Source organism: Eleginops maclovinus, chromosome 3 (genome assembly GCF_036324505.1).
Source record: "Eleginops maclovinus isolate JMC-PN-2008 ecotype Puerto Natales chromosome 3, JC_Emac_rtc_rv5, whole genome shotgun sequence".
NCBI lineage: Eukaryota > Metazoa > Chordata > Actinopteri > Perciformes > Eleginopidae > Eleginops > Eleginops maclovinus.
Window position 1 is genome coordinate 8,472,665 of NC_086351.1, and position 27,854 is coordinate 8,500,518.

A 27,854-nucleotide genomic window follows, 5' to 3' on the forward strand; every position below is an offset into this window, starting at 1 on the left:
CATATTACCGTAATTTTGAACCCTGCGGCTTATAGTCCGGTGCGGCTTTTCTATGGATTTTTCATGATTTTTGTGATATCGTAAGAGGTTTTGTTTTGGTTTGTTCCACTGTTGTACGGCACTAATTTGCCTGGCGGAAGGGCATGTGATCAGACACACAGTCACAGGGGAAAAGAGTGGTATGTTGGTCACATGTCCGTCCGCCAGGCAAAGTAGTGCCGTACGAGTTAGTTTGAAAAAGAGACTAGATTAGCAAGAGCAAGACGAGTACCGTCATTTCCGGACTATAAGCCGCTACTTTTTGCACAAGCTTTGAACCCTGCGGCTTATAGTCCGGTGCAGCTAATGTATGAACGAAACAGGATTTCCCCCTAATTTTAGCTTGTGCGGCTAATATTCAGGTGCGCCTTGTAGTCCGGAAAATACGGTACTTTTTGGACCAATTGATTTGTGTAGCTGTGGATAATGGCACAATCATGACTTGAAAACATTAGTCTCTCTCCCAAATCCTAGAGCCTAAAAACTAAGTGCTGATGATGTAAATCTCAGAATAGCTCCAGAGAGAAAATGATGGTGAACAATGAACTGAGAACAACTAAGGTGATTGTACTCTGGGTAATGGTGTCATTTATCAGAGCTTAAATACTGACAGAAATGCTTGTTGAAGTTATAATTTAGCAGAAATACTTTCTGCTCCTCTCAGTTAAGTCTTTGGTTTCCAGCTTTAGGAAATGTTATTTAGAGGTCAGACAATCCAGTCACTGAAGGCAGCAATTTTTTTTTTTAATGCAGCTGTAGCCTACTACTAACTCCCAGTGGGAGCATTTTAGAGGCTTTTTGGACATCTACAGAACAGCTTCACTTCCATGCTTTTAAATGAGCCTTCATCCCACAGAGACTCTGCCTGTTTTGAAGCTTTTGGTCTATTTTGTCATGTTAAGTGAAGCAGTATCTGCATTAACAGCTGTTTAAATCCAAAAAATGTCCAGCTGGATATGTGTATTACACGTTTAAACCGTGTGTTCGTTGATTGATAGAGACTCCCTGTGAGCGTTTCATTACAGGCATATACTCGACCAAATTAATTGAATAAAAAATAACATAGACCTACATGTTTTAATTGTCTTGCCTTGGAGCTGACTTGAAATGTTACATTTCTCATTTTTGGTTGCGTTTCCTCCTAAAACATAAAAAGTGATGAGTCCATTTGTCCGTTACATCAATCTACATCAAGCTAACTCACATTTAACACATGCTCTGAACACCAATTACCATTAGAATTATACAAGAGTAAGTAAGAATAAAAAACATTATATCCAGATAATAAACCCAAAACAATGTTAAGTCAAAACCTGTAGGGAAAACATCATCGGTCGCTTCATTGAAACCTATTGGCAGATGACTTTAAATCACAACCACAATGTACCAAAAAAAGACATGTGACTTGCATTTATGTTTGTTCAAGAAATGGTAGAGCTTTAAAATTTGAGTCCCAAGGTAGTCACCTTCTTCACACTTCATTTGACCAACGACTGACCTCATATGGAGCAGAACAGAAGCAGCTGAGCCTTCACCAGGTGTAAGCTCCTGACTCTGCATTGCTGACAGTGACCAAAAAGTCTCCCTAGGCTTATTTGAACCAAACACTGAGCTTTTAACTGGAATATCTAAGGCTATTTGAACAATGACTTGATACAGTATTTTGACTGCTTTGGCTGTTATTTTAATAGTATCCTCACTTCATAAAAAAGAACCCATCCCAGGTCATAAAAGGACTTTTACAGTACTAATTCAAGATACAGAAAGCGAAAAAACAGTTAATATGAGAAATTCAAATAGTTTTGCAGTTATTTTTGCTATTGTGGTTTAGTGGTGTTACCGTTGTTGCAGTGTCTGCAAAGTGACTGTCACATTATTTGAAGAGTTTACACAACAGAATGTGACCCTTATCTCATATCTGAAAAGCATTTTCTAGAGGGCAAGCTTTCAAATCATTTATTTCCTCTTCCTATCTGTCACCATTTAAAAAACAAACATTTTTTCACTTTTGACTCATTTTCTTCTAGCTTTAGTTGTTCCCCCACAGCTCGTCCTGTCACTGTGTTACCCTAACTCCTTTTTTCGACACACATTCAATGTATTTTCATCTCAGCCTCCTCGGCCTGTTGAACACATCAGGTTGTATTAACACATTATTGTTTAATGATGATGCAACTAGGGAAGAAATGAGTAGCGCCTGTTTTGGATCTACCTGACAATTAATTTGAAGCTGATAGTAATCATGACAAATGAAAGGCATAGGTAGACTGAACATTGTAGGCCAAATCCTTCGTATTTATTCTTATACACAAAGAAAATAATACGTTCCAAGTGCTTGATCCAAATTGTAACATGTTGGCTAGTTTTTAATCAATGGATCAATCATTTATAGCCACATGTTTTATTTTGGATTATTTCACTGTAAGGTTCTGACTGATTTATGCATGAACCTTTATTAAGCATTTACCCTTTCAAACAGAATAAAAGTACATTAATTGAATATGTTTTGTAAAAAATGCAATTAAGCCTCCAAATCTTCTATGTAATTGTAACAATACAAGATGACGTACTGTAATTTGACACATTGTGGTATGTTTTATTTGTATTATTATAAGTAAAGGTGTTGGTTAACCATCAACAACTGTATCAGTATGAAAACCTTATCAAACATGCTGCAGTTTCTGTCAGTGTTAAATATGCATTACAGGTTTAATGTATGAGAACATCTTCAGGCCAACAGATTTGTAATGTTGACTAGCTTTGTCAGTCCTTTTGAGTTTCTTAGGTGAACTCGAGTCCTAAAAAAAGGTACACATCCCACTGTTAGAGCTGTGGGATATGTATGAGCTGCTTAGGTAACCATGCTGTTGCCTCAGCTTGCTTGGTGGGTAGTGGAGGAGACTTTCATGCACTCTTGGGTCTAATCCAGCGTTATCCAGAGAAAATGATTCAGCATCTGACTCTTCATATCAGTGTTTAGTTTATGCAACAGGATATGGTAAATCCTGTGTTTGTTTCCTATTCCAAAAATAACATTTGCCTTGCAGAATAGTTGTATAACATGGATGTAGCATGTCCTCCAACAGGCCTTAATAATTTATCAATAATAGGTGTTCAGAAACACCAGTAGTGGCAGTAGGCCTACAAACAATAGAAATGTATGTTAGGCTAACAATAGCGTCTACTAGCCTGATTCCTTTATTACATCTGCTTTCTAATTCAATTATTCTCATTGAATAGATTCAGGTTATTATGAACTGAAGCCAATGCTGGTCTGTAGGTGATTGTTTCTTTATGTTGGGGATGTAGAACAGTGGAGCAGAGCGTAATGGGGCCCTTCTGATATTCTCAGTTGTACAGACAATCCATAACTGCTCACTGAGCCAGAAAGAAATATGGGATTTAGTCCATTAGGGGATTAAGATTCCTATGGGATCTGTGAGCAGTTGGACACACTCTGTCATACTTACTCTCTTGCTTTTGCATTGTCTCTTCTTTTGTTTGCTTCTCTCTGACTCACCTTCTGTCTCATTTACTCATTCAATCACCCCAACACCAAGCATCCTTTGCATAATTGTATAAGGGCATACATGTATTAATGGGAAAAGCCTTGTTATTATCTCTCTACTAAGAAACAGTTTCCTTTTATTTTGAAGTTATTCTGACTGACATATTCTGCTTACAATTTGTGTTTTCTTTTCTGAATTTTACTAAAAATAAAAATATAATAGGGAATGAAAAAGCCACAGTCTCAACATCCAAAGAAATACGCTTTTACCCCAAACATTGTATAAAAAATATCACTAGTTAAATTCATTGTTAACATAAAATGGTGGTGACAAATCAAGTGGGAATTAGATAGAGTGTTTAGGAATATCAATGATTTTGCCTCTACTTACTGTTGCTGTAATTTTTGGCTTTTGGAATTTTATTTAAAAGATTTTCTATAATATTCAAGGTGGAAAATTTGTATGAAGATTAGCGAAAAGGTACGGAACTTAAGTGAAAATAAAGGGAATAAAAAAAAGAAAAGAAATAAAGCCTGGTTAGAATTCAATTAAATAGGCTTATGCACAAGTATTGAGGTTGAATGTCACTTCCCCCTAGGACGTTCACTACATAAAGCACACATTAACATTCAAATTGAGATCCAAGCTTATCTTTCCTTGCAAAGTTCCTGACCCTTTGCAAGGCAGTTCCATAAATCATTGAAAATAATCACCCCTAATATTGCTAGAATACAGCAACCTTGTATCAAAGATGCATTTCTCAATTGACGCTGTGCTACCTGCCATTACCTGGTATTCCCTTTTGTGTCCTGTGCTATGGACTCGCTAATACAAAACATCTTGATGATGTTTCGCTTTGAAGATATTGTTTATTGTTGGATATCAAGAAACACAGATGAACTGAGATTTGTAATATTTATGTCTGGTAGAATATGTAGCTAAGCCTAACCTTTTAAAGGAAATATCTGATCAAACTAAAAATAGAAAACCTTATGATGGGGATCGCATCTTTTAAAGAACCATTTAAGGACTAATGAAATACACAATAGAAGAAGAACACCCTGGACTGTCTGGCTTCCTCCAGAGACAGGAAGGGACTATTGCATAAGAAACATGTCCTAAGGAAATAATAACACATGCTAACACAGAGACGGGTGTGGACAGCATTGTTTTCTAGTTTAGGTTAAGGGAGCAAAGGGAAATCCTGAGGCAAATGCCTGGCATGGCGGCCCTTGTAATAAATACAGCCGGAAACAGACTATCAGTGAGCCAACATATGTTCACATTCTTCCTCAGATCATAAGGATTATCTGCAGTCACGCATTAATGCTTCCCTTTTTTATAATGAACTCTCCTAAGAGATTGTGGAAGATCCTACCAATCAGAGTAAATGTGCCAGTCTGTGTTTTTTTTAATTCTCTAGCGCACAGATGGGATTTATTATGACTCACTATTTTATAGAAATCATACGTAATATTGTTTGGTCTTTTGTAATCTAAGTGTTGCCCATTGACAGGCTTCTGCTGCTGACTTTGGGTCTATATAAATTATATTATGCTACATCTTGTCCAATTACAAACAAATTTATACATGATGAAGCTCTGTTAATCCCCGTGTGTGTGTCTAAGAGCAACTGCTGAGCCATGGAAGTTTGGGACAATAGAGTAAACCGTAAGCATACACGCAAGAGCAAAAACACAATCTATTATGATGAAACTGCTTTAAATTTAAAAAATGCTGGTCCTGTGAAAAATGACAGCCACACTGTCACATCAGTAGGAGTTTCTTAATAACATTGTAAGCTAAATGGGAGAAGTACACGGAGGAAGATGGAGAGACGTTAGATGGAGGAGGTGTGCTTCTATGTGCATTTATAGACATGAAGATAAAGACACATCAATCCCACACATAACCCCTCATTCCTATTATTAGATCGAATTTGATTTATATGCCCATCTTTCCTTCACCATGTTCAAGAGTTTGTTCTGTATGTGAGGTGTGCACATCTCAGTTTGATTACAGAAGAGGTTGGGATGGTTTTGTGGTTTCATTAAACCCGACAGGAAATGTAAGATCAAGTAGTGCCACTAAACTCCAACACGATGATACGCATTGGTTTGGTTTTCACTGGTGAAAATAGAAAATTATGTTCTTGTGCTGAAGAACCGGTTGCAGAAAATTGCAGTGTTCATAAAGCAAATTAGAAATGTAGAGGCTGTGGAATAGATGACTGGATTAGTGTTGGCAAAACTTTCCTGAGGGAGATTTTGTGTTGTATCTCCATAATGTACTGTGACAGGTACCTTAAGTCACCTTACAATTGTGTTGCTGTGATTCTGCTCAGGAACTATTTAAAGAGGAACCAGGAAGAAAGAATACTATTTCTGGCTCATTGGCTAATAAAATAATAAGCATCTTAATGCACTTATGTAGTAGTTCAGTACCGGAGTAAATATACATTCTTATTATAGTGCAATTTCCACCTTCAGGATGTGTTTGAACGTAACAAAAAACATTATTGTTAATTCTAAATGTTGGACTGTTGGGGGGGAAAACTCTTCTTCACCTTGTTTAATTTTAAGCAAGCAATACATATATGCCTCTATACAGTTGAACAGATATGCATTATGTTTCTTTACTTTGGAGTGTAAAATACTAGTTTTCTAGGTTTTTACTCAATGTATTTCTTGTTAGTAGTGCTTGTTTTTTTAAAATCAATATTCTGTTTTATCGTTCAGTATCTACAGAAGTCTTTGTATTTATGCCCCTTGTTCTGCTTCTCTGCAGGATGGCTCAAAACAACGTAAAGAAAGAAAGAAGACTGTATCATTCAGCAGCATGCCCACAGAGAAGAAAATTAGCAGTGCTAGCGACTGCATCAACGCAATGGTGGATGGCTCTGAGCTAAAGAAAGTGCGTTCCAATTCCCGCATCTACCACCGCTACTTTCTCCTTGATGCTGACATGCAGTCTTTGAGATGGGAGCCCTCGAAGAAAGAATCAGAAAAGGCCAAAATTGATGTAAAATCCATCAAAGAAGTGCGAACGGGAAAAAATACAGACACTTTTAGAACTAATGGAACCTATGATCAGATTTCAGAGGACTGTGCCTTCTCAATTATTTTTGGGGAGAACTATGAGTCACTGGACTTGGTGGCAAACACTGCAGATGTAGCCAACATTTGGGTAACAGGGCTGCGGTACCTGATCTCCTATGGGAAACACACCTTAAATATGATAGAGAGCAGTCAGAACAACATGCGCTCATCTTGGCTCGGTGAACTTTTTGATGAGGCAGGCAGTAACAACAGCAAACATATAACGATATGTGCTGCTCTGCAGTTAGTCAAAAAGTTAAGCCCGGGACTTAAAAATTTGAAAATAGAACTGAAGTTCAAGGAGCTTCATAAAGCTAAGGACAAAGCAGGTTCTGATGTGACAAAAGACGAGTTCATTGAGGTCTTTCATGATCTTTGCACCAGACCAGAAATTTATTTTCTCTTTGTTCAGTTCTCTAGTAACAAAGAATTTCTGGATACCAAAGACCTAATGATATTTCTGGAGGCTGAGCAGGGTATGGCACAAGTCAGTGAAGACACCAGCTTAGAGGTAATTCAGAAATATGAACCGTCCAAAGAAGGCCAGCTCAAGGGTTGGCTTTCTCTTGATGGGTTTACCAACTATCTTATGTCTCCAGAGTGCCATCTATTTGACCCTGAACAGAAAACAGTGTGCCAAGACATGAAACAGCCTCTGTCCCACTATTACATTAATGCATCCCACAACACGTATCTGATAGAAGATCAGTTCAGAGGTCCTTCTGATGTGACAGGGTACATCCGTGCCCTCAAGATGGGCTGCCGCAGTGTAGAGCTGGATGTGTGGGACGGGCCTGATAACGAACCTGTTATTTACACTGGTCACACAATGACTTCACAGATCGTTTTTCGCAGTGTCGTTGACGTCATCAACAAGTATGCCTTTGTTGCATCTGAGTTTCCACTGCTACTGTGTTTAGAAAACCATTGCTCCTTAAAGCAGCAGAGAGTCATGTTTCAGCACCTAAAGAAGATTCTTGGTGACAAGATCCACCTAGACCCTCCAAAACCTGAGGACTGTTACCTTCCCTCTCCATCAGAACTGAAGGGTAAGATCCTGCTGAAGGGTAAAAAGTTGAGCACGAACTGCACTGCTTCAGAAGGTGAGGTCACAGATGAGGACGAGGGTGCAGAGATGTCTCAAAGAATAAGCATAGAGTCTGCAGAACAACAGACTATTGCACCCAAACATTTCCAGCTGTCAAAGGACCTCTCTGATCTGGTGACTTTGTGTAAGTCTGTGGAGTTCAAGGACTTCCCAACATCTTTCCAGAACCAGAAGCAATGGGAGCTTTGCTCTTTCAATGAAGTCTTTGCCAGTCGCTGCGCCAGTGACCTCCCTGGCGACTTTGTTAACTACAACAAGAAGTATCTTGCACGAGTTTACCCTAGCCCAATGCGGATTGACTCCAGCAACATGAATCCACAGGATTTCTGGAAGTGTGGTTGCCAGATTGTGGCAATGAACTACCAGACTCCTGGACTGATGATGGATTTAAACATAGGCTGGTTCCGTCAGAATGGGAACTGTGGCTATGTGCTGCGTCCAGCCATCATGAGAGAGCATGTGTCATATTTTAGTGCCAACACTAAAGATTCAGTGCCTGGTGTTTCTCCACAGCTCTTGCACATCAAGATCATCAGTGGACAAAACTTCCCTAAACCCAAAGGCTCAGGTGCCAAAGGAGATGTAGTGGACCCCTATGTGTATGTGGAAATACACGGCATTCCTGCTGACTGTGCTGAACAAAGGACTAAAACGGTCAATCAGAATGGGGACAACCCTCTGTTTGATGAAAGCTTTGAGTTTCAGATAAATCTCCCTGAGCTCGCAATGGTGCGCTTTGTGGTGCTAGATGACGACTATATTGGTGATGAATTTATCGGCCAATACACCATCCCCTTTGAGTGTCTCCAGCCAGGTTTTCGCCATGTACCTCTGCAGTCTCTGACAGGGGAGGTTTTGCAACACACCTTGTTGTTTGTTCATGTGGCCATAACCAATCGAAGAGGAGGCGGCAAACCACACAAAAGGGGACTGTCTGTACGAAAGGGCAAGAAGAGTAGAGAGTATGCCAGCATGAGAGTGCTATTGATCAAGGCTCTGGATGATGTCTTCAAAACAGTCATGCTGCCTCTAAGGGAGGCAACAGATCTCAGAGAAAACATGCAGGTAAGAAATTAAAAGCAAACTCCATTAAATGCCAATTATATTCTCTAGTGTCCTCTGAATTGGCACCAGTGAGCTAACAGTTATTGTATTTTTTTCCGTCCATCTTCCAGCATGGGTTTGTTTTTTGTGGTCAAGGGTAGACTGAAGGAAATGTAACCCCAAGTCAAGAATAGATTATAACCAGACCAACTACAAAGAGTCTTGAACATCTAAAAATGGAACCCACTCTGGAAAGAAAAACAAGAAAACCACCAAGCTTGACTGAGTCAGACGTGATTTAATCCTTATGCTTTAGCCAATAGTAAAAACAAATGCAGGGCGAACGTTGAGGGACAATTATGATCATCCTTTTTGAATGGTAGAGTCTGGTATGATTTTGAAATACCACAAGCTGGTGATATGTTTTAAATAAAGCACCTTCTGTTTTTTAAATAGCTTCTAATCTTCACAAATATTATCCCAACCCTTTTTTTTTTGTCTTTCTTTGCCAAGACAGGGATCCTGAAAACGGTGTCACAAGTCATATTTGTTGTCTTGAATTAGCATTTGAAGAATCTGAAAAAACTTGTACTGAAAATGCTGTACTGGAGTGTCGTAACACTCTGTGGTTGGTCCCATGTTGTGTTTCTTCAGGCTGTATTAGGATTTATTTTAGTAGCTGTGTTTACATTGCAGTCATTGTGTCATAACAAGCCACTGGCCTTGAGGCTGTAGCACATTTTGACTGCACTGTCCCAGTTGGTCCCTGCGGTTGTTTATGCAGGATTTAAATGTGTGCTTTCACAGGAAGGTTGAGACTTCCGTGTGATACAGTCCAAAAGGATTGAGTGTTTATGAGTAACTCACAAGTGCCAACATAAAAGTTCTCACAGGTAATGAGTGGCACTTCCTCTGGCTACTCTTGGGTTACACCTTTAACACAGATCAATACCAGATTTGAACAATGTGGAATATTAACTCCTTACCTTAACTTAACGTTATATAATCAGAAGTATGTGTTGCTTGGCATGCCAGTATTATTAATCAGTATATTGGCAAGCCTTTCATTTTTCTCTTCTTTGTGCAGAATGCCATTGTGTCCTTTAAAGAGCTGTGTGGCCTTTCAGCGGTGGCTAACCTGAAGCAGTGCATCTTGGCCCTTTCCCCTCGACTCACTGGAACCGACAACAGCCCCATTCTGTTGTTCAACCTCGCTGAACAATACCCCAACTTGGAGCCCCAAGGTCTGCTACCAGAGGTTCTCAAGAAAGTTGTCACTACCTATGACATGGTGAGTAGTTGCCTGACGAAATTGTTCTTAAAGTGTTGAAGGGGGAAGAAGTAGGCTGAACATTTGTCAATGGATTTAGTCCCCCCTTTTGTGCTTCATATTTAAAGCAAAAAAAGACTTGCCTAGAAAACAAGTTCCAACTTCTATTAAATCAATGCCTTGGCTTTACTGGCCCTAATGGGGGGGGGGGGGGGGGTGCTCTGTTAAGTAATAAAATCAATGTTCACAAGTTATACAACCTGCAATTGAGGCTATTCTGAGACAACAGCATTTCCCTGAACACATCCTGTTGTTTTCCATTGATTTTCAGCACATTATTAGCAAGACTTCACATCATTATTTCAAGCTCAAGGCTTACATGACCTGGAAAAATCCAGTGGCATAAGTAGAGCAACAAGTGAACTCCTTTTGATTAATTTTGCTTCCAGTAACAAGAGAATATTTTATCAGATGGATCTCCATCTTTTTGGCTGTAACATTATGCTCTGAGAATATTTATTAAGCCCTGGTTTAGTGTTTATTGGTACTGAACCATTGATATACAAGGGCCACAGTGTGAGTCCACAATTTGTAGATGTATGCACATATGTGGAACCTAAGCTCCAAGTGCGAGTTCTGAGTGAGGCTTCAAATGTTTAGATTCAATTACGGTGGAGCTAATTACAAAAGTCTATGTAGTTTTCTAATTGTAAACAGATGCTATTCAGTTTTATAGTCAAAGTAAAAAACAGAAGTGAAAACAATTGATAGAAATTTCACATGAAATTGACATTGTAATGGAAACAATGCATGGATAAAGTGCTATCTGCCCCCAACTGTGTTAGTTCTTATAGCACACCCCTTTGGACTGAGAGATAAATATCCCGAAAATTACGCAGACATATTAAAGTAACCCCTCTGCTGGACTCAGACTTGAGATTAGAGGGCTAGTTAATTGGGGCTGATGGAAAGATTGCCAGGAAAATTAAGTTAGAGAGAAGAAAGGAGAAAATGACGAGTGTTTGGGGAACAAAATCTAATAAATTAAAAACAAGGGCTTAATTGATGTGAAACTGCAGGCCCTGACCGTAAGGAGACGGAGTAGGAAGTTGCACAGCTGCAGGGGGGGAGGAAAATACAGAGGCATGAATCCAAAGGAGGAGAGCCAAAGAGTTGCAAATAATGTATGGAACAGTGCAATTAGGAATCCAGGCTCTGTGTCAAAATTCACCACTGGGAGTAACCAGGCTTTTGCTTCCTAGTTGGCAAAAATAGAATCTAGGTCTCAATCCCTGCTCATTTGTGTGCTTCGGGAAAAAAAGTAGAGGGATGAGCATGATGCCAGCTTGTGGTCTTAGATAATATGCTCTGATTTCTGTTTTTGTTCACAGCAGATGAACTGAGGGCACAGCCTGTAAATAGAGATGAGTTGCGCATGCACTGTCTCTTAAAAACTGAACCGAGGGAATATAAAGCCTGTGTGTTAGTCTTGGTTTTATCTGAAAGGAAGGGGATATCATTTTTTCTATGAACCTTGTGGATATATTAAAACTTAACATAACTATGTGTTATCATCATTTGCATAACTGGATTGCTAAACTTACCTCACCTTTTAAATCAAATGACCATTTGCATCTATGCAAAATGTGGGAAGTAATAAATATAATAATAGAAATAAACATAATGTAGCACTAACAGATGATGGGCTTTAGTGTGCAGAGGGGGTGTGCACAGTCCACACACCTACCTTTAGACCGGGTCTTTAAATACTTCTGTGATGCTGTCTCTGCCACCAAGATGGTAATTTCTTCTCCCATGGGGGAAGTAATCACAGCGTGTGCGACAGCTCTAAGTGCCGCAACTGCAGCTGCGGAGTGACACAAAATAGCCAGAATAATTAAGTCAGTACTGCCTTCACTGTCACATGGTGATTTACTACATGGGTTTTTTTAGAAACTCTGTTCTCCCTACAGCACATGATAATGGGATGGAATACTTGTGATAATGCCAAAAAAAGGCTGCTTGTTTATTTTTGTCTTAAGAACATAAACAGATATATAGTAATGTAGTGGTGGAGGTTATCATATGAACTTACTGCAGGAAACATTTAAAGCACAACAACAAATCTGTATCAGATTTCGTAGTTTCCTCACCCTGGCTTTGGCACAAATGAAAAACACTCAGTAATTCATTTTCAACAGCTGTGCGTTGTTCCTTTCAAATAGGGATAGCTAGTGTGTGTGTTAGGTGCTCTGTGACTATCACCAGCAGCAGGATAGAGTTTCTGGGATTGTCTCAAAATAAACCACAGTACCAATGCTAATGGTAATGAAGGAACACGTAAACCAGTGCAACACTGGGGCTCATTTAATAGTTTTTAAATAACTATGGAGCTCTATGGCAATGAGAACTGAGCTATATTAGGGTATACACACTATAATTGTTGGTTTCAGTCTTATTCAAATAATGACAAAACTTATACATCACCAGGTGTTTATTTAAACTAAATGGTCTAGAGGATTAATGCTGAGGGCGTTTCTTAATAAAACGTGTTCATCTTTCTTTCTAAAATAGTATTCCACCTTTCTTCTGTTCCTGACACCCCCATCTATCACCCCACTCTCTCTATTTCCTCTCGCTGGCTAGCTCCAGTGATCGATCTCAGGGGCAAGATGTTGGTCACTGCTCTTTTTTCCAGAGGGACTTTGTTAAACTAAGCTGTGTTTTCTTTCCATTCTTTCTCTGTCTTGTCAGGGGAGCAGAGCTGCCTTGCTTTATGACATGACCACGATGTGCACTTAAGTCACTTAGGGAGCCTACAAGTACAGCAGCCCTGGATACACTTAGGCCCCAGTGCCCAACATGCACAAAATAACATAACACTTTTTTTTAAAGATAGTAAGGGAAAGACCCAGATGGTCGGTCAGACTCTCCTTATACCTTACACTTATTTACCTCTGTCTGTGACACTCTACATAAGCATCATTAACCTTGTGAAACACTGCTGAGCTGTTGTGTGGGGCAGGTGTGGTGTTGGCATTTTAATATGGAAATTAATTCCAAAAATCTTCGAGTCTGCCTTAAAGGCCACCCTGAGACTTTTAACAATCTGCAGGTCAGCAGAGTGTGTGTACTCAATTAAAGCTGGGCCTACCACAGGAGCTAAACTTTGCATCTTTCATAGCTGCAATTTCACAGATAACACGGTGGTGTCCTGCTTCATGTTTACCTTCACCTTCTCTTCATATGACCTTGATGATCTGCCTTTTTTATTAAAGAGATATTTTTTTAAATGTCGCCGTAAATGACATTCTTATGTCCTGAAAACGAGACAAGCGTTGAAAAAATGAGTGACTTTTGAAAAACACCCTAATTGCTTATGTCTCCGTCCCTCTAATTTTGGTTCTAAAAAATGCAATTCAGCGACCCCGCCCACTGACGAGCCTGTAATAACAGCTTGTTTTCCTGGGCCCTCCCTGGAGAGAAACACCCGGCCACCAGACGGAGACTGCTCCCTGCTGTCTTGTGGGATGCCAGTTTTTTCTGATGTGGAAATAAAAAGGCAAAGTAAAACAATATATCTTGTCTCCTTTCAGGTGATCCAGACCAGCAAGACTCTGCTGGAGAATTTTGAGGGGCTGTATGACAGAATTCTACAAACCCAAAAAGCAGGTAAGAGATGTGCAGTAACCTTTAAGATGTTTATCTCCTTTGACATTAGAACACTCCTGAACGTTGCATAATGGCCCCACCCATCTCTCTGAAGCCACACCACACAGATCACTCAGTGAAATCTGATAGAACTGATTTTGCTTATTTGCACAAGAGTGGAATTACCATTTGAATCGGGTTCAAGTACGTGGTCCTGTCACTGCTTCTCTTTGAAAAGCTGCGGTTTAGACAGGGGTGTTTAATTCACACCAGTAACAGCCTCTGTGCTGTATTCTAATTACAAGGTGTGTTTAGGGCTCAGAGATGGGATCTGGACAACATCAAGGCGACCAGATGGCAGTCCTTCTATACTCCTCTAAGTGTTTTTAATGTGTTTATACAGACCTAGCTTTCTAGCCGATTGTAACCAAATGACTTAATGCACCCGGAGTTAGGTTGGCAGCTCATCAGATAAAGCAATGCTAGATAAAAAAATATATATACAGACAGTGTTTAGAGGATATACATTAGCATATGATGCGGTCAAATAACAGACACGTGTGCTGTGCTAATGTTGTCTTTATTTTGCAATATTTTTACTATGTAACAGGTTTTGCTGTCTTTACAGATCTATGGGTTGAACCTGTTAATGAGAAGAATTTCTTTGTTGACATTAATTCTATTTTTAATGCAGCACTGTCTGGACTTGAATTCCAAAAATGTAGCATTGAAAGCTAATTTATCCCTGAGTGAGCCGGCTGGGAGAGCTAAGTGAGGTTGGAGCGGGGGAAAGACGGACCATCATTACCACGGCTCTGCTTTATTGTTTTCCTGATGGATGGACTTATAAAATATTCAGTTTCTATTGTCCTGGCACATCAGAGAGGAGGACTGTGTCTTCTAACCAATGCAATGGTTCAAAGGCGTTGAGCTGTTTTTTCCTCTGTGTTTTCACCTTCCACCCCTTAACAATTACCAGCCAGTGGTTTGGGAAAACATGTTCTGTGATGTAGGGCTTCCTGGCAACAGGAAGATCCCAAAAAGCTCTGCTCACATCTTTGCCACTGGGATTATATTTGAACCATATTCTTTTTGGTTTAGATTTGGCTGTAGTGTGGGCAATTTGAAATGGCTTGTGTATGAAATGAGTGCCTTGTACTAGTCTTACAACATTCCCCATGTTCATCTTTACAGCCTTTGTCAGCATTTTTCTCATTCTATTTTAAAGAAAACCAGCTGTTGTGCCACCAGTTTCAAATATGCAGTGTGCAAATGTGTTGGCACAACATATAAATATTACACATTGCTTGATTTATAGAGCACATGCGCATGTTGTTATTGCCACCTCTTGTGCTGCCTGTTGCTCATCCTCCATGGTACTTGTACAAGTCACTCTTAAAATAGTATATAAACCTTAAGTAAAGGTCTGCCAGACATTCTGCCGTCTTTTTCTACGTCCTTCCTCGTTATCTGAAATTGTCCTTATCAAAATGGCCTTTCATTGTCAGTAATGTCCTGTTTGAGGACAGATGATGTCGTTTTAATGAGTTCATGAGTTCATGAGTGCATTTTACCCAACAGGAGTTTATGTAACAGTACTTTTACACAGTGAGTCCTAGCCCGGATTGATAAACATCTTGTCGAAGGGAATGATTCCTTATTGTGAAAAAAATAGTTTTGAAAACTTCCACAGAAGCATTGTGGGGGTTTGGTCTCAAAGCAGCATTTATATACGATGATATAATATCAGGAGGAGAACCGTCAACAACAATTGCAAACTGGGACACAACTGATGGACTTCTTCATTGATATATTTCCCATACCAATAGACTGTGTGTGTGTGTGTGTGTGTGTGTGTGTGTGTGTGTGTGTGTGTGTGTGTGTGTGTGTGTGTGTGTGTGTGTGTGTGTGTGTGTGTGTGTGTGTGTGTGTGTGTGTGTGTGTGTGTGTGTGTGTGTGTGTGTGTGTGTGTGTGTGTGTGTGTGTGTGTGTGTGTGTGTGTGTGTGTGTGTGTGTGTTCGCTTGCTCTTGTTTGTTGGTATTTCAGTGCAATCATGGTTTCCTGTTCGTCTGTTGTGTAGAACTGGGTCAGTGCAAACCCAATTCCCTCTTTACAGCAAGTGGAACATTCGCAGAAGCAGCTTTTAAAGTTGTGAGTAACCCATCTCTGCAGCTCGGATATGTTGCCCTCAGAAAATACACTGACACAAAGATAGAGTCAGAGATCACAGTCAGGTGTTTGCTGCTTAAAGATGGATGTCACTTCCCACCCCCGACTTTCACTTTAAGTCCCAATTAGCATTCATGGCAGATGGAGGGCTGAACCTGCTGCAGACTAACACGATCAGTACAGAAGATGTTCTTAAATGCCAACTGCAAAATAATGGTGTGGCTTTTCAGTGACATTCTGCAGAGGACAAAGCAAAGGGCCAATACTGTGTCAGATATGTTAAAGTACCCTTTAAAGTGGATTTAACTTTTTGGTTTCATTCTGTTTGGTGAAACACTTTGGGCTAACTCGCCACCTGGATGGTGCTTTATATTATGGTTAACATAATGACTGAGACTATTGAACAACCGATTTAATATTAATCTAGTTGTAGTTGGTTAGCTGGTTTCAGCTTCGCAATGTAAGGGTTTCTTCTCTTGCTGTATTGTACAGTATATGATCTTGAACAAAATAAGAGCGATAAAGGACTTAGAACTCTATTCATACCGATGGAAATTATTCTGCAGTGGTGGTAGTATAACGAGGAACAAGCAAAATACAAGCAATAAAATATCTCTCTAATATCTATCATAATGTTAGATAACCAAATGTACACAAGGACAGAAATATAAATATGTAAATGGTATGCATCACAAACTTTAACTGGTAAGCAAACCCAAAAGTCATAAGATGTAAACATCATCATAAAAATGTCAAAAAAGTAAACTCTTGTTTGTTAAGGACCGGCATTTATGTATCAATACATACAGGTTAGGTTCATTTGAAAAAGTCAGTAACATAGACTGTATGTTAATTACAGAGCATATAATGTCCCTTTATTGCACATCAGGATCGATTGTGTTCCTTTAGTCAATGAGTTGTTGAATCGAAATTGAAGGTTTTTAGGTTTAGCACTACTTAAAAAAAACATACGTTTCATAGACTAAATGACTGGTTAATTGGAAAAATAACCAACATACTAGTTTATCATTAAAATCATTAAGACAAAGCCATAGGTGTTATTTTTTAAATAATCTATCTATCTCTCCCCTCAGTATTCTATATCTGATAATTCAGGTCACCCCCCTCCTCTTTATACTGTAGCTGTTTCATGTTGTGAGCGCTGCCTCTATGTACAGTTGTCATCTTGCAGCATTACTTCAGAGATCAGAATCTGAAATGCTTGCTGAGAATGAGCTTCCCCATTTCTTTCTTTCTTTCTTGCCTGCCAGACTCCATAAAATGTTGCTTGGCAACGTGTGTGTGTGTGTGTGTGTGCGTGCGTGCGTGCGTGCGTGTGTGTGCACCTTCTACAGCACAGTCATGGTCCATGTGCACAGCAGCAGCGGCAGCTCTTTCGTTACAGGGATGGCAGCCTGAAATTGAGGAGAGAAGTGTGGCATGTTGTTTGGAGCACAGGAAGTGGACGGAGTGCGGGTGTGATGTCAGAAGCTGATGGATGTGTCAGTAGATTTGTATCAGGTGTTGGAGGTTGTATTCACGCCTGAGCTCTGCCGGCAGACTCAGCTGAGGGGCTCGTAGGCAGCCCAACCCCACGCCTATAATGGCGACTCCACACGAGGGGGGGTTATGTGCACGCTGCGTTTCCATGGCAACAGGACAGGGGCCAGGGCTGACTCCAGCTGATACAAGCGCTTTGGGCGGTGATGTAGGCATTCTTGCTTGGAATTTCTGTCATTACGCAGTGATGGGGTGGTGTGTGTAGTAGGGACTCCTCTCCGCTTTATTTACCTCACAGGCTGCTTGCCTGTTGCTGCAGTGTCAGCGCTGCACTGTAAAGGCCAACTCAACATTAAAGATGTCCTTACTTAGACTCAGTCATGCAGAGGCGGAGACAGGAGGTGGGAAAACTCCTCAGGAGACAAATCCGTCCTCTGTTCCATGCCTTGATGCTAATCCACAGTGAAAGAACGTCATGTCTGTCTGCCTACGCTGCAGCGCTCCTCTGGGTTTCCGGGGCGCTTTCTTTTCCCTCTCATCCTGCCTGCCTGCTTCCTTCAACTAGTCTTTTGTTCTCTGCCTTTGTTTTATCATGCCTTTTTGCTATCTTTCTTTTTTTTTTTACCAATTCACTCCTGTCCCTTAAAATCCCATCAACACCTCGCTGGGATGTGCTACTCTGCCTACCATCCAGTAACATTCCACTCTGGGATATAGAGTTATGATGTTGAAGTGAGGTGTTACTGACAGAGGTCACACATGCTCGCCAAACTGTTCCTGGTTATCAGTGACAAGGCAATGAAAATTAATGCAACAAAAAAGCACATAGGAGTCCTGAGAGAAACAGGATGTGCGGTACTTTGTAAGCTATCTTATAACTGTCACTTGCCCACTTCCTCTGCCTGTTTTTTTAAGGGTTGCTTAAAAAAATATTAAGATTTTGATAGCAGGTGCTTGTACAGTTTTATTTCTTTATGTCGTCCTTCCAATCCTCAGGTTTCCTCCTCAAATTGTTCAGAAATGTGCACTTCAGTCGGAGCTAAGATGCACACCGCGATCCTTTATCACCCTGCAGCTGTACTGTAACGAGAGGAATCCTCCTCCACAGCCAGAGGATCTCTATACTGTACTTCCACATACTCTTACCCTTCTGCTGCGGCAGCACACTGTGAAATGGTGACAGCAATGCGACTGACTTTAGCTCTAATGTGTTTCCTCACAGTGACAACAGGCCTAGCACCCAGTCATAGCTCCCAGACTTCAGGCTGCTCTTCTGTTTCACAAAACTGCCACAAAAAGTCTGACTCGTTCTCATCTGTCTCTTTCTCGCAGCGATGGAGTTTCACGAGAACCTCCATGACTTAGCTGTGAAGGAGGGGCTGAAGGGCAGGAAGCTGCACAAGGCGGTGGAGAGCTTCACCTGGAACATCACCGTGCTAAAGGTGAGATTCTCCTCCGCAGCAGGCAGGACACTAAAGACCCCAACCTTGTGTAGTCTGGGTTTTACTGCTACTAGCTGCCATTCTCTTTGAAATGCTACATATCTATGTACATGTGGCGTTTTAGTCCAAAAAGGTGTTTTAAATGTAAGATAAGTGTCTTAAACAAATGTTTAAAATGTACTTTAAGACACTTATGTAAGCTTCACACACACACATTAGTGCCACACAAAAAAGATCATGATAACTTATCAAATTCATAAATATTGTAATTATTTCTATCGGGAGGCAATATTACGCCTCTCTTTTAGGACTGGTGAGTCCCTAGTCTAAGCCGCTCTGAAACACCACACCAATTGTTTCAACCTCCACAGCCAACACAAGGGGTAATTATTGATGAATGACCTCCTGCATATTTATATATGGCATTTGCACGTGTTAATTAAGATTACCACACGAGTAGCTCAGCTATAATTTATACTTTGTCCCCGGGCAATTGAGTTGAGTCAGGCAAGTACGTGTTATTCTTTGTGCATGCTGCATTTTCTGTCAATGTGTAATCTGGTGCTTTGCTTATATGGATCTTATTGTTGGCAGCCATACTACTTAAAGACTTGAGATTTTTCTTGACTACTAAAAGTACATTAGGTTATTGACTGAAGCTCTTGAAGCTTACAAAACGGCAGCTATCCATCAAAGCTTTAAACTCAATACAAAAAGAGTTCAAAGACCATTTTCATGTATGAGCTACACAACAAGGCCGGCTTCAACGAGCTTCTTGTGATTCAGATCGAGGTGTCCATTGTGTAGATGCTCATTATGCCTTCATGCAGGTGTGCCTGGAATATCCACAGCGCTTGTGATATTTGGCACCTGGTTAGAAACACAGAAATAAATTGCCTGGGAATTCAGTGATAAGGTTTTCAGCAATTCTAGATCAAAAATCTGCTGCTCTTTTTCTAATGACAGAGCACAAGCATAGGATGATAAGACATTTGGACTGTTTTTAATTAGTATTTGCTTCGATGCTTCAGGTTAAGTACTTTGCGTGATATTCATAATTTCTTTTATGAGAGGCTGATCCCATAATGGTTGTGTTGTGAGTGTTCCTTCTCTGTTTTTGTTTAAACTTTTTTATATACTGATCTAGAATGAGAATAATCCCCTCAGAAAATAGGAACTGGTTTGTTGTTTATGGTTTATTGATAACAGATTTTTGCATGACAGTAATGATTGAGAGATGTATGACCTCTCACTGTACGTACCTTGTGCTGCTATGACCTTCACGTCAGTGTGAAGGCATTTAATTCTGCCAAAATATAGATGTAGGTGTTTATACATACATAAGAACGAGAGTATTATGTCAGTAAATATGGAATCCTTTATGACATTTTTATCTTCAGGACGAGCAGCTACAAACATGTGTACAAGATCAGATGTAGCTTTATTAATCCCTGTGGGGAAATTCGAGTGTTAGGGTTACTTTGAAAAGCTGCTCTAACTCTTTGATCTGTGATCCCCACCCACCAGGGTCAGGCAGACCTCCTGAAGCACGCCCAGAGTGAAGTCCAGGAGAACCTGCGGCAGATCCACTACTCTGCACTCACCTGTAACCTGAGTAAAGGCGCACCGGCGGGAGGCTCCTCCGGCTCCGAGTCCAAGAGCAGACGCAGCCTGGAGGCCATTCCTGAGAAGGCCACGGCAGAGCAGGAGCTCACTGATGGGGAAAGCTAAAGACCCACAATCCTGTTCTGCTCAGACTTCTACTGTTCCTGCCTCCTGAGCTCCAAACCCAAAGCTCTTGCTCTCTCTGTTAGCATTCTGCAGCATCATCGCTCTACAAACAACAGTGTTTTTTCCACATTCCATCTTGTACATTCCTGTATCGCAAGCACAGCTGTAACTTCTCAGCCTTGTAATCATCAATAAAATGCCACAACTGCTCCAGGACAAAAATCCTTCCCAAGTTCAGATCACAGAAGGTTTGGACAGGTTTGAAAAATGACTGTGATTATTTCTACGTCTTAATATGTGAGGGAGCTGTCCTGAAAGCTGGAAAAGTATGAAACATGTGATGCTGCCTAGCCATTAAGTGCAAAAGCATATAGATACCAAAAGATCCAGCAAAAACCCGATACTGGGGAGATGTGGAAAGGGACACGTGTAGAAATGCTGAGGATGATCATAGTGCCAGACAAATATCTTAACTCCACCCCAGACTCACCAACTTCTTCATCTAAAGCCCTGATTCATTAGTTTGTTGCGCTCCCGTCATTTCTCTGTCACTGACTCACATTTCCTGGGAAGGCGAATAAACTACCAGCTACGTGACCATTCAAGACTTTGACCTACTGTTCAGAGACTGCACTTCTACTCAACGGACCAGGGTGTTACCCGAGGAAACAAAAAAAGAAAAGAGCCGTTGGATAACTATAAGAGATTTCTTAAAGCACAATTTTTTTGGAAATATGAATGTAAAAGGACAAAGGGAGCGAAAGTAGTTAAGGACAAAAGTGGACGCAAACGTTGTGAATGAGAGTAAAGAGCTGTTTACAATACTGTCCATGTTCCTGTCTGCCAAAATAGTCACATTTATGTGTATATATATAGTTTCCTGTTCCCATTTGTTTCTGCAGTGCGTCATTTTATTATTGTATACTTGGAAATATAAGATTTATTTTATAAAAGATATATGAATTTGTCTGTGGAAAAAGAAGACATTAATCGGTGTGTACATAACGAGGGTTGTCACTGAAGAAAAGTGACCTCAGCTTCTTCTGCTAGGTGCAAACAGCGAAGTGTCATCAACCAGCGACTGCATGAAGAGGAACCACGACTGGGTGATGATAACATGGACCCGAAAACAGTTTGGACCCTGACACATTTTCCTACTTCAGCCTTTTATCGTCTTTAATTATTTGGCCTTTATTTTTCGGCCACGGTCCTCCCATTTCACAAAACTGAAAGAGTTTGAGAAAAAATCAACTCAAATGTTTTGAAGGGGGGGGAATTAACGAAAGGATTGCCTGGCTTGCATCTGCACAAACTGCGCAGCCAAACAAGTAGCTTTTGGGTTGCTCTGGTGCTATATGCATGTGTTCACAGGTAATATGCAGACTTTAGCACAAATCTACATCTCACAGCTAAATTAAAATGACCATTGTCTTCAGAGACACGGTGGTAGTCACTCCCAGACTTTCCACTAAGTGTTTGTAGCCAAGCTTAAACTCATTTATTCTGGGATGCATTAACAGGAGGCAATGACAGCTGTTTTAATGAAAAAGAAATGAATAGAGCTCCCCTATATGTCATCTTTGAAATTACATCTAAAAGTTCAATAAGGTGTAAATGATTTCTTCTTTATTGCCACAAGACTTCTCTGTTGATTTTAATTTGGAACTTAAGACACTTGCAGGTGCAAATAAAATAATGTGCAATAGTGCTATGAGCAGCTGCAATACATATTTGCCCCTCAGTATTATGTCAAAACATGTACTTTTGGAAGTGTGCAAACTATAAAAGGTGTGCTCCCAACATTTATCATTTAAAACCCCAAACCAGGAAATCAGGTTAAAAAACCAACAAATTCCCTTGATCACTTGTAATCATTAAGATCATAATGGTAAATGTGTTTTCACATTTTCATTTGTCTACATGGCCACTGAACGGGAGCTACTGTACACACAACTTTAATTGTGCATTTAAAAATGTCAATCCAGATGTCTTGCTTCGCTACCTTTCATCTTGTTGTTAGTGCGGATCGGAAGTGGTTCCTGTCTGACTTGCAACACTTTAACCCTTTGTGAGAATGTTAACTCAGGTTTGTTGAAGATGGTTTAGAAGGATATGAACTTCAGAGTAATAATAGCTTCATATCCATTCCTTGGGACAAAATACTATCTGACACACCCTGTGAGCCACATTAATGCTAACTAAACGTCTGCATCAGTTCCTCAGTATGAAGGGAGAGTTAAGGGTTTACTTAAATGTTGCTTCATTAGTGCTCTTGCTTGCTATTTATTAAACAGTCCAGAAGTCTGTCTTTTATTTCAAATCTCAAGAAAATGATGCCTACTAAAAGGTATACATTTCTTCTGACAAAGAAAAAACGTGCTACCATCAGATTGTAATTCTTATTGGTTGTGCAGCTAGTTAATCATTTTACTGAAAAGGTGTTTCCAATATTTGGTCCACGTACATATCAATGAAGGCAGGCAAAATATTAGAATCTTCACTTATAAGCCCTAAAAAATGTCATGGACAACAAACTATGTCCTCCAAAATATTCATAAATTTAATTCAACATATTTCTGAAACAGTTTGGAGAAATACTTCAAACCATAATCTTCTTGGAGGATTTATTGTAGGGCTGTTGTATAAGAATATATTATTTCTAGACAGATGTTCCTAATAAACTGGGAACTGAAGGTATGTGGTTTTGCAAAACCAGGACAAAGAGATAGGGAATAATATGAGGGCCATTTTTGCAGCTTTAAATTAAAGTGACTTTCTGTAAAATAATGTAAAGCCTGTGTTTGTACGTAGTATGTATTTAATTGAAAACTAATCCAAATGGCATTTTGTTATTGACAGATGTGCACTGTAGCTGCCTGAACTAGTGATACGTAGGTGGTTAGATTAGGTTGTTTGTAATAATGCATTCGAAGTTTAATTTGTTGCAATATAAAAACATCCGCCCTAAGCTTTAACACTTAACACAATAACATGCTAGTAAATACTCAGTTTAAAGCCTACTTTAAGTCTAGCATTAAAACGTAATTTTTTAGGATAACTTGAGTCCAAGTGTTGCCTTAAATATTTCCATAGATATTGGTGGGCGTGTGCTTAACATGACTGAAGTCAACATATTGATCACCAGCAAGAAATCAACAACCTGAGTTCACTTTTGAATATCCAAAAGGACAATAATAATCAGCATTATGACTGTTAAATGAAACCCAACCATATTTTATACTTCTTATTTTGCCCCTTAGTGCTCACAATGCTTTTTGGTTTTAATCCGTCCCCACCTACAGGTCACATGACCACTGAGAAGGCGACAAATGTTATCTCTGACTGTCCGTGCTGTGCCACTCAACTTATTTCTACTTGTTGATGAGAGGATCAAAGCATTTCAACTGTAATCCAGTCTCACATCTTCATCCATAAAGTCTGAAAAATAGAACCTTCGAAATAAACAATGTTGGATAGATATGTGTGTCTTTTCTAATTCAACTGTTTATCATGAATGCTGTTTGTGTATTTACAGCTTGTGCTGACCAATCAGATGTTGCTCTACTGAATTGGAAGAGGTTTTTACTGAGAAATAGTTGAGTCCGTGAAATCCTCCCTGCTTCGGTCGATGCTCTACCGGACCTCGAGGCTCCTCCAGGCTGCACCATGTTGGACCCTATAGTCTACGTGTTGGACTGACCTCCCTCAGCACTGGACATTCATATACTGTACTTCCCCATTGTAGGCAGCTATGAAAAGTGATTCACTGCAGCACTTTATTTCCTATTCACTTGCTCTTCCTGAAAGAACAAAATCACTCTTGGGTTAAATGTCAATCTTAGCTCAATGCAATATTTCATCATGGTTCTTTCCCTCCAGGAGGCCATATCTAACATTGGCTTATATGTGCACATAATGCAGAAAATTAAAGCTCAATCTTCTGCAGCTTTTATTCCAGGTCTCTCTCAAATTATACATTGCAGCGCAGTGCAAAAAAATGCTAAATGTTGCCCAAGGATAGTAGCATGGACTGGAGAATACTGTAGGATATGTATGTATTAGTCACGTTTGCTGCACGGACACTTGAATAATTCTTATTTATTTCTAAGGATAAATACAATAAACCTATTCCTTTCTCTCAGCAGTGTTTCCAATGCTGGAGGAGTGCATGCATCAGTATTGATCAGCTCCCTGTGTGTTGAGTAGAGCAGAGAGCCTGGGGAAATAAGGCTTTAGCTTGTTCAGCTGGATCAGCCTCCAGCACGCACACACTCCAACACACTCACCAACACGCAGAGGTAACAGGCAAAAGCAGGCACCGTTTTATGAATATGCCAGCTGTGTAGTTACTGGCCAGCATGCATACACTTTTTTTGCACAACGAGACGCGGAGTACATTTCGTTTAAGGGCCTTCAAATGCTCGATCATCATTTCATTTTTATCCAGATTTACGTTTCAAAGATTTGACTGTGGATCTAAGATTATGGATTTGTACATAAAAATAATAACCTATGAATAAAAAGAGTTTTTTAAAATAATAATTGAATTCTTCAAATACATTTTTGTAATCGAATGGCAGGCGAAGTATTCAATAAAAAAGATAACCTTTATGAACTCTCTTTATCAAAAGTTAAAAGCCTACCTGTCCTATCCCTCACTGATAAGCCATGCAAACATAAAACATAAGACTGTTCCTGCTGCTCTACTGCCTCAACAGACGGCTCGGCAATTAGCTAAATGCGTGTAGAGAACATGTAAACTGACCAGAATGGCCCTCTAATGCTCTCTTTAAAGAGCTTTTTTACAAGCCATACTGTAAGGGGACTGTGGATTTACTGAAATGGATTTTACTAGCTGAGTTTGAATTAAAGGGTTTCTGTTTGCACCTTTCATGCTATAGATTGCTCTTGTCACAAATCATTAAACACTGTTCTATAATGTCATTACTGCAGGTGTCTTTCTAATGTTACCAGACCACCATCAAGACTACAGAAAAACTGAAATGGATTTGTCCAAACACTTGTCGGGGACATGGCAAAAGGGCAGGTTTAGTTTAGTAAACTGTAAGTGAAATAAAGGTACATATATATATGTAACAAATAATAAACAACCAATATTCTATTTCAATCTACAGACAGAGAGAATTTGTGATAAACAAATCACAATCACAAAACATAACCAGTTTTATTACCAAGTAAGTTTACACATACAAGGAATTAGCTTTGACCTAAATAACAACAGAACTATAAAAACATGGGATTGAATAACATAAAACTGAATTAAATGAAAAGCCAAACTGTTAATCTCTTTCAGGGAGGTTGTTCCCCTGATCTTTGTTTAAAATCTAAGGTATAATTTAAGTGGCTGTTAAAATTTGAAAACATACACTTAAGTAAAACGTTTGTAATGCAGGAAGGTAGACAGCTTAAAGGCTTGAGTTCTACACTTGTAGAGGAGTCGGGCTTGCAAAAAGTACGAGATTTATTCTGGGGTGCTTTGACAGTAAACATCGTCTGGAATGAATCAGCCGTCACAGACAGCAGACAGCAGACAGGCCTCCTCTTCGGCACAGTTTCCCAGAAGTAAACAGCGGCAGTGCGCAGACGATGAATGGATGGACGGATGGATGAGTCTGGTCGTGAGCGTCGTGTCTGAACTTAAATCATCATCTTCGTGTTTACAGCAGAGCGGTGGCACTCAGACTAGCTGTGCAGGAAATGTTTGGACAGCGTGTAAAACAGAAGGCTGTGCAGCGCATGCCCTCAGTGAAGATGCTTTCTGTTCAGATCATCCAAGCCGATGTCAGAGCCTCCTGTGGTAACTCCAGCGCTGGCAGCACAGTGTGGGTCACCGCTGCTGGTTGAGTTCACTGCAGCCAAACAGAGTCTACACACCATGGCAGCCTCCAGATACCTTTTACAAATGAGGTCCCAAATGGAGTAAAGGTTAGTGAATGCATCACACTCAACCTACATTACTTTGTCTGTAACACCTTGGTTCCTCTTCTCCTCTTCTTAACTCGTTTGCTCAGGTTATTGATCCACCCTTGGTTCCTTACACAGAACGCATCACTCTCATTTCAGAAATGTGGCCCAGCACCTGGCCTCCTCAATCGAGTTTGAAATTACATCCGAGCCCATAGTGTGTGTGCGCGTGTGTGTGTGTGTGTGTGTGTGTGTGTGTGTGTGTGTGTGTGTGTGTGTGTGAAAGTGTACAGTGTTGTTGGTGCCCTGCAAGGTTTACAGTCAAAACAATGGAAAAATATAGCATGAGCTACATCTCCCCATGAATGAAGGCAGCTCCGGACATTATATTTTCAGTGTTGTAAACTGAAGATTGTGTCTAGTCACTTATTAAGGAAATATGACCACATGATCCCACGGCCTACACGTGGAATCCCCCCAAAAAATGTTTTACCCAACAATCAGTCCAAAGCCTTAAGATGACAAAACACAAATACTTTAATAGTTAATATTTGCTGGATTCAGCAAATATGATGATATGCAGCTGTAACTTGCATGACTGTAAACTGAAAAGATTTGGATTTGGGACTGTTGAAATTGTGATTGGCATTTGGCCTCTTATAATTCAAGTGATAAATCAAAAACTCACATCAAGGAACCAATCCTTAGGTTCAGTCAAGAATTAATGCCGCTGTCAAATGGTTAAGTGAATCAATGTATTATGGTTTATAGTCCAAAATTATTTTTCCGATCAGTGGGGAAAAGGTTTTTTATCGGAAGCATTGAGCCAAAAGTCATCCAACCGAGTCTTTCACTGGACATCACACCAACCAAGTAACCAAAGAATATGGCATAATTCTACATCTCTACGCTGCCTTCTGCTTGAGTATCTTCACCTTGAGGCATCCAGGCCTGGCCTACATCAACACACACTGTTGCAGAGTTACCTTTTCTACTATCCTTCATATATTTTCTTTGCAAATATTTCATGCACCGCTAGTCACTAAACTGCCTGTCCCAGAGCACCGTCTTTCGCCTTTGTGGAAAGCAAGTGGTTGCTCTTCAGCAGCACTTAGAGCCGTTTCCGCAGGTTGAGCGTTGCCATGATCATGACCGAGTCATGAGCCCCACTCAGCAATAAAGGAGAGACTGCAGAGGCATAACGGCAGTGCTCAGAGGAGCATAGCTAAATGCAGATGTAGGGCTCTTCTTAAAGCTCAAAGACAGACCTCTTTTTCTTTCTGAGCAAACAAGGAATGTGTTAGAAATTGGGCAGCCGGCGTGGATAACAAAGCAGCCAATAACACGCTTTCCTCTCGGATGGAAGG

At 40.1% G+C, this 27,854-nt stretch overlaps 1 protein-coding gene across 1 annotated transcript in view; it reads left to right on the forward strand.

Moving 5' to 3' along the window:
- Nucleotides 1–24,040, forward strand: part of LOC134861832 (inactive phospholipase C-like protein 2) — a 33,391-nt gene extending 9,351 nt beyond the window's left edge. Inside the window, exons 3-7 of the mRNA XM_063879366.1 lie at nt 6,336–8,819; nt 9,886–10,089; nt 13,665–13,740; nt 18,722–18,831; nt 20,359–24,040. Of these exons, the coding sequence (XP_063735436.1) occupies nt 6,336–8,819; nt 9,886–10,089; nt 13,665–13,740; nt 18,722–18,831; nt 20,359–20,562 (3,078 nt within the window). The 3' untranslated portion in view covers nt 20,563–24,040. The remainder of the gene's footprint in view (nt 1–6,335; nt 8,820–9,885; nt 10,090–13,664; nt 13,741–18,721; nt 18,832–20,358) is intronic.
- Nucleotides 24,041–27,854: the final 3,814 nt, after the last annotated feature.